General features: G+C 50.3%; 2 protein-coding genes across 2 annotated transcripts; one reads left to right on the forward strand and one right to left on the reverse strand.

Moving 5' to 3' along the window:
- The first annotated feature begins 5,273 nt into the window (after window positions 1-5,273).
- LOC135628321 (glucan endo-1,3-beta-glucosidase-like) lies at window positions 5,274-6,323 on the forward strand. Its single transcript, XM_065134929.1, has one exon. The coding sequence runs from the start codon at window positions 5,274-5,276 to the stop codon at window positions 6,321-6,323; it is 1,050 nt and encodes a 349-aa protein (XP_064991001.1).
- A 5,421-nt stretch (window positions 6,324-11,744) lies between these two features.
- On the reverse strand, window positions 11,745-12,167 carry LOC103989684 (glucan endo-1,3-beta-glucosidase, acidic isoform-like). Its single transcript, XM_009408615.2, has one exon. It carries the CDS (start codon window positions 12,165-12,167, stop codon window positions 11,745-11,747), a length of 423 nt encoding a protein of 140 aa, XP_009406890.2.
- Between the last annotated feature and the right edge of the window lie 456 nt (window positions 12,168-12,623).

Raw genomic sequence — 12,623 nt, forward strand, 5'->3', positions numbered from 1 at the left:
AACACAAGGAAAAAGAAGGTGTCAAATCACCAGCCTTTTCTAAATAGCTACATAATGGTTTTTCAATTAAAATACAAATGTAGACTTTTGACATCACAGAGCAAAATAAAATTAGACTTCTTTAATGATATGGAATTGGTGATCTTCTTGCCCAAGTATTACACAAGGAGAACTAGTCAATAATGTAGTAATAGTGAATTTTCTGAATAAAGCTTCTGTAGCTAAGTTTGTGGACTAGCATATGCAAGCATTCATGCCACAAAGAGATGAATTTGAACAAATTCTTTTGAAGGAGTTGCCCAAAAAATAATTGCATTCTAAGAGTGCAATTATATGAAAATATGCAATGGAATCATCAAGACAAATCTAAGCTCCAGTACAACTATTAAAAACTATAATTGGTTCAAACCAAAATTTGTTGTAAAAATTATGTATATATGCATATATACATATGTATATGTATATATGTATATATACATATGTATATGTATATATGTATGTGCATACATATATATATGTATATATGTATGTGCATACATATATATATATATATATATATATATATATATATATATATGTATATATGTATATGCATATATACATATATACATATATATATATATATATATACATATATACATATATATACATATAGATATACATATATATGTATATGTATACATATACATATATACATATACATATATATACATATACATATATACATATATACATATATATGTATATATATACATATATATATATATATTTATTTATTTACATGTGATATAGATATATATTAAATATGTATGTGTGTGACATGTCATATTAGGAGACCGAATCAGAATCTTCTCTTACAATAATATTAAGTCGATAAGCGTGAGGCAATTAAATTGACTCACGTGGCCTTTTATTGTTATAGAGAGAAATCAATTCCCACCGTAGGTTGAGTTGGTCAAGTCCCTCGAGGCTCACCTATATTGCGATTCAAGATCTTGCATACTGTTTGTGTAAACAACTTTAAGCCGTGGCCTCGGGGCCGACGCAGCTTGGTTCGGGTCCGGATGATGGGGGATCTTCCCGGGACGACCCTTGAGACCGTTGAGGTGGCCGACTGCGATGGTCCGATCGGGATGGGGTCGTTGTTTTCTCCGGGAGGGAACTCCTCGCCTGGGCGCTTAGTGGGAGGCCTCTGTCTTCGCACATGCACATAGGTCGGGTCGGGAGAGCTCGGCCCGACCCCTCCAACGATCAAGTTAGTGAACAGTCACAGGGGGTTTTTTCTGTCCCTTTTTTCTTTCTCGTCCTTCTTCGAAGCGCGAGGGTTTTTATAGTAAGGGTTACTGTTGCCTGATGAGCCTGATGTGCCTGCCCGCAGGGAGCAGGATCGTACTCCTGGTAGCGTCTGACATCGACGTTGGCGTGGCGTGAGGGATCGAGCCTGAGCAGGATGTTAATGTACCTCGGTAGACGTTCCGGTCAGTGTTGACCAAGTGTTGTCAGGTCAACAGAGGTGCGAGGTGTCATCTGGGGCAGCTGACGTCACCCGAGTCTTATCGCCATTATTACCCTCATCATATTCCCCCCCCCCCCCTAAAAGAAGCTATGCGTTGGTCGTTGTAAAAGGGGGGGGGGGGGGGGGGGGGGGGTCCGAGGTATGGCTTCAGCTTTAAGAAACTATCCCTGCTGGGCGATTGCGGGTCCGTTACCAGGGGTGTGGGAATTGTGGAGTTTAGTAACTAATGAGAGTTGGATGTGCAGCGGTGGCCCTGGGCAGTACGCGGCCGAGGAGCGTGACTCGGGCGGGCAGGCCGCGCAGAGGTAGTGGTCTTGGGCAACATGCAGTCGAGGAGCACGACTCGGGTGGGCAGGCCGCGTAGAGGTAGTGGTCTCGAGCAACATGCAGCCGAGGAGCACGAATCAAGCGGGCAGACCGCGCAGAGGTAGTGGTCTCGGGCAACATGCAGCCGAGGAGCACGACTCAGGTGGGCAGGCCACGCAGAGGTAGTGGTCTCGGGCAACATGCAGCCGAGGAGCATGACTCGGGCGGGCAGGCCGCGTAGAGACCACGACTCAGTCTCGGGGAGTCTGTTCGGTGAGGAAGGTCGTGTGCTCTTGGTCTTCGGGCGCCCTCCTCTTCTATGAAGCTCGCTGCTAAAAGTCGCTCCACCTCCTCACGGCCATCCAGGCCTCCGCCGCGATGTACTGGTTAGCCCGCTGGAGCATCTTCGATACCGCGGTGGGGGGTCGCTCCACGAGGGACCAAGAAAATCTGGAAGGTCGCAGACCTGTCATAAACGCCTGCATTAATAGAGAGGGATGAGCATCCGGTAAACCCCGAATTTGTGTGGTAAAGCGATCCACAAAATGTGAGAGGGGCTCGTCCTCCCTTTGGTTGAGTCCGAGGAGTAGTGCAACGGATGGCTTCGGCCGGGCGTAGGCTAAGAAGTTAAGCTCGAAGTCCTTGGCGAGCTGATCGAAGGAAGTGATCGCTCCGGGCTTCAGACTGCTATACCATGCACAGGATGGCCCCCTTAGAGTCATGGGGAACGCCTTGCTCATAAAAGTGTCAGAAGTTCCATACGACGCCATCTAGGCATAGAAGGCGGCTACATGGTCCGCTGGGTCGGTGGAGCCGTCGTATGTATCCAGGGAGGGGAGTCGGAAGTTCGAGAGGACTGTCTGATCCTATATCTCGAGTGTGAATGGAGATCCCTGGTGTGCGTTCTCCCTAAGCTCTCCCTTTGACCTGCGAACCTCCTTTTGCACTTCGTCGAGCCGCTCACTAACAAAGCGTAATTGGGCTCGTATGGAGTCCGTTGAATCCGAAGATAATGCCTCGGGTTCCAGGCGCCCGCTCGGGTTTGCCATCACCCGGTCCCCGAGTGGGGTCGATCGGACCCGAGGCGAAGTGGGGAGCTCCGGAGGTGGTGTGTGAGCCCGAATAGGCGGCTCCTATTGCCGCAACGGTTGGATCGCAAGCGGGTGCGTCGGACGAGAAACGAGTGGGATAATGGATTGCACCATACCCGTCAGAGATCGGACTTGATGAGTGAGGTCCTGAAAGGCCTCGGACGACACGGGCAACGAGTCGGCTGGAGCACCGTCGGGTGGCAACAAGCCCGGGTTGTTGAATATTCGCCAATAGCGCTCTGAGGCCATGGCAGGGTGTTCATCTCAAGGTTCTCCATGCGAGGGGTGTTCCCCTAGAGCCCGGATCGGGTGTGACCCCTTAGTTGCGAGCTTGTCTGAGCCAATTGGGCGATCCCCTAACATTCGGCCCTCCTTTTAGCACCAAAAATGTTTGTGTAAACAACTTTAAGCCGTGGCCTCGGGGCCGACGCGGCTTGGTTCAGGTCCGAATGATAGGGAATCTTCCCGGGGCGACCATTGAGACCGCTGAGGTGGCCGACTGCGATGGTCCGATCGAGACGAGGTCGTTGTTTTCTCCGGGAGGGAACTCCTCGCCTGGGCGCTTAGCGAGAGGCCTCCGTCTTCGCACCTGCACACAGGTCGGGTCGAGAGAGCTCGGCTCGATCCCTCCGACGATCAAGTTAGTGAACAATCGCAGGGGGTTTTTTCTGTCCCTCTTTTCTTTCTCGTCCTTCTTCTTCAGAGCGCGAGGGTTTTTATAGTGAGGGTTACCGTTGCCTGATGAGCCTGATATGCCTGATGTGCCTGCCCGTAGGGAGCAGGATCATACTCCTGGTAGTGTCTGACATCGACGTTGGCGTGGCATGAGGGATCGAGCCTGAACAGGATGTTAATGTGCCTCGGTTGACGTTTCTGTCCATGTTGACCAGGTGCTGTCAGGTCAACAAAGGTGCGAGGTGTCATCTGGGGCAGCTAACGTCACCCGAGTCTTATCGCCATTATTACCCTCATCACCTACAACATAGAGATGTCACCGGTAACCTAACGACATGGTATGCTAGGTCGAGTCTCTCAAGGGTATATCATCGAATTAGACTCATCTTGTAACAATGGTGATGACTTAATCGAACATCATGGTTGGTCGAGTCCCGCAAGACCATGATTGTTTAGAGGCAAGGAGTTGTGATTGACAATAGTTGCCTACATTTTTCGGCTTAGTATGATTAGTCAAGTCCTCGAAGTTATGCTAAGACGTCGATTGGATCCTGATCCATATTAGAGATCCGTTGGGAGTCTCTGTTTCACATACTGGAGGGAGTTATGTATTTCACGAGAAAATAGTGGGAGCAAATTAAGATAAAAATTCATATCTTGATTGTTTTACAAAATCTACATGTTATTTATTCTACAACATTTTTATTTTTAGAAAATATGCTTTTAAATCTCTTATGTGACATACGTGATATCAACCGTCTCATTGAGCCAAACGCTACAGATTGACTTTGCAACCTGAGAATCGTTCTTACGACGAAAAAAATCATGTACGTCCTTGACACAATGATAACTGCGCCCAAGAAATGGACAACTAAGGATGATATCGCTCGCTACGTGAAGTACTTAGATGATTCTACTTTTGCTCAATGCTACATATTGGGATCGATGACTCTCAAGTTATAAAAGCAACATAAAAAGATAAATGCTAGATCCATTCTCATGTAGGATTGTAAGCGATCAAAAGACAACCCCACTGTCAGGACGCAATCTCGTAGTCACAAGACGACCCTTCGTCTAAAGACACCCGGACAACTCAGTTCGTAAGGAAGAACCTTGAAACCAAGAATACCCCGATTCGCCTACCCAACCATCCCAAACAAGGTCCTCATCAATAAAATGATTTTCGATCGGATAACATATGTAATCTCACCCCACGTCAACGGAAAAAAAGACAGCCTAAACCTTCGATAGTGGATCAACCGGACTGACTTATCAATCGTCGATACTCATGACACCATCACTACTAATTATTTGATAAATCAAATTGATTATTTGATTAGTAATTGGAGGGGATTTGAATTAGTATAAAATTATATATATCTATATATAAAATTAAAAAAAAATGATATTTAACTAATCTTCCACTCGGTCTCATCACCACACGTCTCGTGTTGGGGAGCTTTTGTTTCGTGTGAAGCGGAAAAGAAAGGCTGTCATGTAAAGGAGGGCGAAAGGCACGGTGATTCAAACACCATGGTCACCCTCAGCGCCTTAGTAGGCACCCAAGTTTGTCCCGCTAAATAGCAAGCCATGAGCAGTATATATAAGAGAAGGAGGAAGAAGACGCCGTCATCCCGACCTCATCATCCGTTCTGTACATCAGAACTGTTCCTCTACAAAGAGCCATGACGAAGAAGCCCAGCTCTTCCCTCGTCCTCCTGCTCCTCCTCCTCCTCCTGGTTCCCCGGGCCGATGCCACCATCGGCATGTGCGTTCCCACTGCTGCCGCCCATCTCGTCGACCCCGCCGTCCTCGTCAACATCCTCAAGGCGCACTCCATCTCCATGGTTCGCCTCTTCGCCCCCGTCCCCAGCATCCTCACCGCCTTGAAAGGCACCGGGATCCGGGCCATGGTGGGCGTCGGCAACGACCAGATCGTCCCACTTTCGTTGGGCGGGCAGGACGCCGCCCTCCGCTGGTTGAAGATGCACGTGCTCGCCTTCCTGGACCCCAAGCAGCTCCGCTACCTCGGGGTCGGCAACGAGGTCCTCCACGTCGCCGAAGCTCTGATCATCCCGCACGTGGTGCCCGCCATGAACAATCTTCACAAGGCGCTGCAGCAGCTGGGCCTCGACGGCGCCGTCAAGATCTCGTCGCCTCTCGCTTCCAGCATCCTCGGCGTCTCGATGCCGCCGTCGTCCGGGGCGTTCACCCCCTTATCCCTCCCGCTGGTCCGGCCCATGCTCAAGTTCCTCCAGGACACCGGGTCGCCCCTCATGGTGAACACGTACCCATTCCAAAACTTCATCCAGAATCCCCTCCACCAAGCCCTAAACTTCTTCCTCTTCCACCAAAACGCGCCGCCGGTCAAGGACGACGGGCGGAGCTACACCAACATCTTGGACGTCATCGTGGACGCCCTGGTGGCGGCGATGCAGAGGGAAGGGTTCTCAGGGATCCCGGTGTCGGTGACGGGGACGGGATGGCCGATGCAGGGGAACAACAAAGCCGCGACGCCGGCAAACGCGGCGGCCTTCGTGCATGGAGTGGTGCAGCGGGCGTTGGAAGGCACCGGCACCCCCATGAGGCCGAAGCAGGGGTTGGAGGTCTTCTTGTCAAATATGTTCAACCACCAGAACAACAGTGGGAATGAGACTAATCATGAGGTGCATTTGGGCGTCTTCAATCTCGATGGCACAACGGTCGTCAACGCCACCTTCGGACGTGCGCATTAGAGTCGGTGTCTCCATCGACCGCAGCGCCACAAACAACATCTAAGCTTTCTTCTTTCGTCTTCAACAACTTTAGTGTTCGGAGCCCCTCACTCTTCAAGCATGCAGTGATGGAGACTCGTGATCAAATGCCGAGCGATTAATTTGCTTTCCTACCAAATAAAGATTATTATTGGATTTATTATTTCTCCTTTGCAAACAAAAGATATTGACAGCATATATAAATCGATCAATGTGTTACACAAGCATATAAAATGAAGCAGTGAGTTCAATGTGCATCAACCAAAGCCAACTACCAACAAATGGTTTTGGCCTGAGATGACTACACAATGACATCAAACATAATTAAGCTGCAGCAATATTGAGAGTGTTGCGGTAAACAATGTTGAGTCGTGGCCTCAGGCCGACGTGGCTCGGTTCGGGTCCGGATGATGGGGGATCTTCCTGAGGCGGCCTTTGGGTCCGCCGAGGTGGTCTGAGGCGGTGGTCCAATCGGGACGGGGTCATCGTTTCCCCCGGGAGGCGGCTCCTCGCTTAGGTGCCTAGCAGGAAGCCGTCGTCTTCGCACCTGCGTAAAGGTCGGGTCGGGGTGCTCGGCCTGACCCCTCCGACGATCAAGTTAGTTGATGTGAAGGGGATTGCAGATGAAGAAGTCTTTTTAGTGTGTCTCCCCCGCCTTCCCGTTCAGAATGCGAGGGTATTTTTAGGGAAGCTTATTGTTTCCTGATGTGCCCGCTTACAGGGGGCAAGCTGGTAACGTCTGACATTGGTGTTGGCATGGCGTGAAGAACCGAGCCTGAGCAGGCGTTAATGTGCCTCGGTCGACGTTCTAGTCCGTTTGACCAGGTGCTATCGCGTCGATTGAGGCGTGAGGCGTCATCTGACGTCAGCCGAGTCTTATCATAATTACTATCCTCATCATATTCTCCCTCGGAAAGAAGCTATGTGACGATCATTGTAACGGGAGTCCGAGGCATGGCTTCAGCTTTCAGGCGGGCTGGTCGCGTAGGCGCGGTCTCGGGGAGCATGGAGCCGAGGAGCATGACGTAGGCGGGCAGGCCGCGCAGGCGTGATCTCGAGGAGCATGGAGCCGAGGAGCACGACGTAGGCAGGCTGGCCGCGCAGGTGTGTCTCGGGGAGCATGAAGCCGAGGAGCACGACGCAGGCGGGCTGGCCGCGCAGGTGTGTCTCGGGGAGCATGGGCCGAGGAGCACGACGCAGGCGAGCTGGCCGCGCAGGTGTCTCGGGGGGCATGAAGCCGAGGAGCACGACGCAGGCGGGTTGGCCGCGCAGGTGTGTCTCGGGGAGCATGGAGCCGAGGAGCACGACGCAGTTGAGCTGGCCGCGCAGGTGTGTCTCAGGGGGCATGGAGCCGAGGAGCACAACGCAGGCGGGCTGGCCGTGTAGGTGTGTCTCGGGGAGCATGGAGCCGAGGAGCACGACGCGGGCGAGCTGGCCGCGCAGGTGTGGTCTCGGGGAGCATGGGGCCGAGGAGCACGACGCAGGCGGGCAGGCCGTGCAAGTGTGGTCTCGAGCAACATGCGACCGAGGAGCACAACGCAAGCGGGTAGACCGCGCAGGTGTGGTCTCGTGCAACATGCGACCGAGGGATGCGACTCAAGTGGGGAGGCCACCCTGAGGGGAACTCGGCAGTCTACGACCGAGAGATGTGGCAAAGGCCGAGGGACACGACTCAGGCGGGGAGGCCGCCCTGAGGTTGACTCGGGTAGCCTACGACCGAGCCGTGTAGATACCTAAGGGGGTTAGGTCGGAGCTAACCACGAACCGGGAGGCAGTCAGGTAGATACTGAGCCTTCGCTTGGAAGAGACTAAGGCAGGGCCTAGATTCCTTTTACGAGGACTACATCGAATAGCCACCGCGGGTGCTTGACTTCTTCTATGGAGCCCGCTGCCAGAAGTTGTCCCTTCTCCTCACGGTCGCCCAAGCCTCCGCCGTGATGTACCGGTTAGCCCGCTGGAGCATCTCTGGCATCGTGGTGGGAGGTCGCTCCGCAATGGACCAGAGGAATCTGGAAGGTCGCAGGCCTATCATAAATGCCTGCACTAACAAAGAGGGGTGAGTGTCCGGCAAACCCCGGATTTGTGTGGCAAAGCGATCCACAAAATGTGAGAGAGGCTCGTCCTCCCTTTGTTTGAGTCCAAGGAGCAGTGCCGCGGAAGGCTTCGGTCGTGCATAGGCCACGAAGTAGAGCTCGAAGTCTTTGACGAGCTGGTCGAAGGAAGCGATCATTTCGGTATTCAAGCCGCCATACCACACGTTGGCCGACCCTCTTAGAGTGGTAGGGAGCGCTCTGCACATCAGGGCATCAGAGGTTTCGTATAGCGTCATTTGGGCGCGAAAAGCAGCTACATGGTCCGCTGGGTCTGTGGAGCCATCGTAAGCGTCCAGAGAGGGGAGCTGAAAGTCCGGGGGGACTGTATGATCCTGTATCTCGGGCGTGAAGGGAGACCCTTGGTGTGCGTCCTCCCTGAGCTCTCCCTTGGACCTGCGAACCTCTTTCTGCACCTCGTCGAGTCGCTGGCTGACGAAGCGCAACTGGGCCCGCAGGGAGTCCGAAGAGAGTGCCTCGGGTTCCAGGCGGTCGCTCGGGTTTGCCATCACTAGATCCCTGAGTGGGTCCAGTCGGACCCGAGGCGAAGTGGGGGGGCTCCGGAAGTGTCATGCGGGCCCGAACGGGCGCCTTGCGTTGTCGCAGTGGTTCGATCGCAGGTGGGTGCGTCGGATGAGAAACGAGCGGGATAATGGTTTGCACCATACCCATCAGAGCTCGGACTTGATGAGGGAGGTCCTGAAAGGCCTCGGACGACACGGGCGAGGGGTCGACGGGGGCGCCATCGGGCGGCGACAAGCCCGGGTCGTTGAATATCTGCCAATATTGTTATGAGGTCGTGGCGGGGTGTTCGTCATAATGGTCTACGTGCGGGGGATGTTCCCCCAAGGCTTCAGTCGGGTGCGACCTCTAAACCGTGGGCTCATCTGAGCCGCTCGGGTGATCACCCGACATTCCAGGCCCTCCTTCTAGCGTCAAAATATTGTGGTAAACAATCTTGAGCCGTGGCCTCCGAGCCGACGTGGCTCGGTTCGGATCCGGAGGACGGGAGATTTTCTTGAGGCGGCCTTCGGGTCCGTCGAGGTGGTCTGAGGCAGTGGTCCGATCGGGACGGGGTCGCCGTTTCCCCCAGGAGGCAGCTCCTCGCCTGGGTGCCTAGCGAGAAGCCGCCATCTTCGCACCTGCGAAAAGGTCGAGTCGGGGTGCTCGGCCCGACCACTTCGACGATCAAGTTAGTTGATGTGAAGGGGATTTCAGATGAAGAAGTCTTTTTGATGTGTCTCCTCCCCCTTCCCATTCAGAATGCGAGAGTATTTATAGGGTAGCTTACTGTTTCCTGATGTGCCCGCTTGCAGGGGACAAGCTGGTAGCGTCTGATATTGGTGTTGGCGTGGCGTGAAGAACCGAGCCTGAGCAGGCGTTAATGCACCTCGGCCGACGTTCTGATCCGTTTGACCAGGTGCTGTCGCGTCGATTGAGGCGTGAGGCGTTATCTGACGTTAGTCGAGTCTTATCATAATTACTATCCTCATCCTCATCAGAGAGCATAAAGTTATTTCTTATAAACATGCAATACAGATTATCAAACTAAACAAAAAGTGGAAACAATCGGAAAGCATTTACCTGTTCATGCATAATATATTATTTAAGCTGTTCAACTACTGTTCTAACAACACAAGGAAAAAGAAGGTGTCAAATCACCAGCCTTTCCTAAATAGCTACATAATGGTTTTTCAATTAAAATACAAATGTAGACTTTTGACATCACAGAGCAAAATAAAATTAGACTTCTTTAATGATATGGAATTGGTGATCTTCTTGCCCAAGTATTACACAAGGAGAACTAGTCAATAATGTAGTAATAGTGAATTTTCTGAATAAAGCTTCTGTAGCTAAGTTTGTGGACTAGCATATGCAAGCATTCATGCCACAAAGAGATGAATTTTCACAAATTCTTTTGAAGTAGTTGCCCAAAAAATAATTGCATTCTAAGAGTATGAAAATATGCAATGGAATCATCAAGACAAATCTAAGCTCCAGTACAACTATTAAAAACTATAATTGGTTCAAACCAAAATTTGCAGACACTTCCAATCAAATAAAGCAATTTAAGAATGCCAACATCATGCCTTTAAACACAACTCAACTAATAACAAAATATGTATACATTCATATATCAAAATCTTATAAGTATATAACTGAGAAGGTGTTTGCTATTGATTATTTATTGGACAGTCAAGAAGGAAAATCCATTATTAGCCACTCAAATATGATCCACAAATCACCAAGACAAGGGAAGTTCACATTCAAAACCATACAAGTAGCATTCCACATCTCCTACTTGGCTGCTAAGCACATGGCACTGCTGCATCTCAACCATCATCAAGGGAACTATTGGATTTCTAGGAGTCTTTTCTCCATGGCTCTAGTGACCAAGGAACTCAAATCCTCAGCAATCCTATTGCAACATCTGTAAGGCATTGTGTTCAGACCAATCAGCATGTCATACTAAAGACAAGGAGACTTCTTGAGAAAGCAAGGAAGTGGGAAGAAGATGGCTGCCATTGGGAGGAGAATAATCTCATGGCTAAGTAGCATTCGCAAGTGCTAGGATGTTCCAAGAGCTCTCAAGGTTGTGAGAACAAGAATTTGGGTTTCAGGTGACGTATTTATCCTCTGTTTAACATTGATATCTGATTTCATGAGACATTGCTAGAGATCTTCACTGATCACAGTGTAATTGCAATTTTAGAGGTAGCAACTCATGCTAATGTAATATGTGGCTCTAACAAGACACAAGACCACCAAAAGAAAAAAGGAATGCCAGGTCCAGCAACGGAACTAGCGGCAGTGACGGAGAATACCGGAGAGAATATAGAAGACGATAGCTGAGAAAGGCCGCTGGATGTCAAAGCCTCTCTTGAGAGATCTCGATGGCAGTAGCGGGCGAAGACCGGCTTGAGGGGTCTCGCCGGAACCAACGGGCGGCGAAGGCTTGGCTAGGGTTCGTCTGCACGAATCGCGACCTCTTCACTTAACCTCTTATTTCCGCGTGTTATATAGTTTAGCCTTATTGAGTAGACTCGGCCAAACTTAAGCTGACTCGTTTGAGCCGATCGAGTTTAGCTAGTCGACTCGCTTGAGTCAACCGGGTTTAGTGAGTCGACTCGCTTACGTTTTAGTGACAACATATGTGCATCAGCTGGTCTACCTAATGACCAGCTCTACTTGTACCTTCCTCACCTGAATCGGAACGACGGACAAACTGAGAAGAAACAGATCAAAGGAAAAAAAAGAGGAGGAGAAACAAGAACAGCAGATCTCCATGACGGTGGAGTCAAACTGGTCTCTTCTACAGCGAGAACCTGATGTTGAACATCGGGGTGCCGTCGCAGTTGAAGATGCCGAAGTGCTTCTCGTACTCCTTCACGGTCTTCCTGTTCTGGTCGAACAGGTTGAACAACAACAACACCTCCACCGCATCGTTCGGCCTCATCGGGGTGCCGATCCCCTGCTTGTCCGCCGCTGCCTTCTCGGGCGTGGCGGCGGTATTCCCCGCGGTCGGCCACCCCGTCCCCGTCACCATCACCGGAATGTTGGGGAATCCCAGCTTCTGCAACGCCGCCACGAGGGCGTCCACGGTGGCGTCGAACAGGTTGGTGTAGGCCTTCCCGTCGTCTTGGAACAGAGCCCTGTTGACGCGGAAGAGGACGTAGTTTAAGGCCACCTTGAAGGTGTGGTCGACGTAGGTGTCGAAGGGGATCGTGTTCACCATGAGAGCCGACTTGGTCGATCAGTAGTAGGATGATAATGGAGAGAGAGAGCTGAAGGAGGGCGGTGGTGGAGGGGGAAGAGGATCATAATCTATCATAAGATCATGATAGATATGATAAATATTTTGATTAAATGATAAAAAAAATCCCAAGTTTAAATTATTAGGAAAAAAGTCTAATATATTTATGTCCCTCCCAAATATCTAAACTTAGATACGCACAGTTAAACAAAGATGGATAAATTGTCGAAACAAATTTTTAGTTTTGAGAATTCATATAAAGCTTCCTATTTCTAAAAATTCAGACGGAACACTTTTTCTTGTGTAAAAAAAATATTTTGCCCACTTGTGTCTTAAAAATTTAATTACTAATTTGTTCTTATGTGTTTCAGAGTAATTTTAAAACTTACAAGACTGTATCGAGCGATCTCAAAACCTATAAAATTACATCGGAGGCAT

Source organism: Musa acuminata, chromosome BXJ3-1, assembly GCF_036884655.1.
Source record: "Musa acuminata AAA Group cultivar baxijiao chromosome BXJ3-1, Cavendish_Baxijiao_AAA, whole genome shotgun sequence".
NCBI classification, from domain to species: domain Eukaryota; kingdom Viridiplantae; phylum Streptophyta; class Magnoliopsida; order Zingiberales; family Musaceae; genus Musa; species Musa acuminata.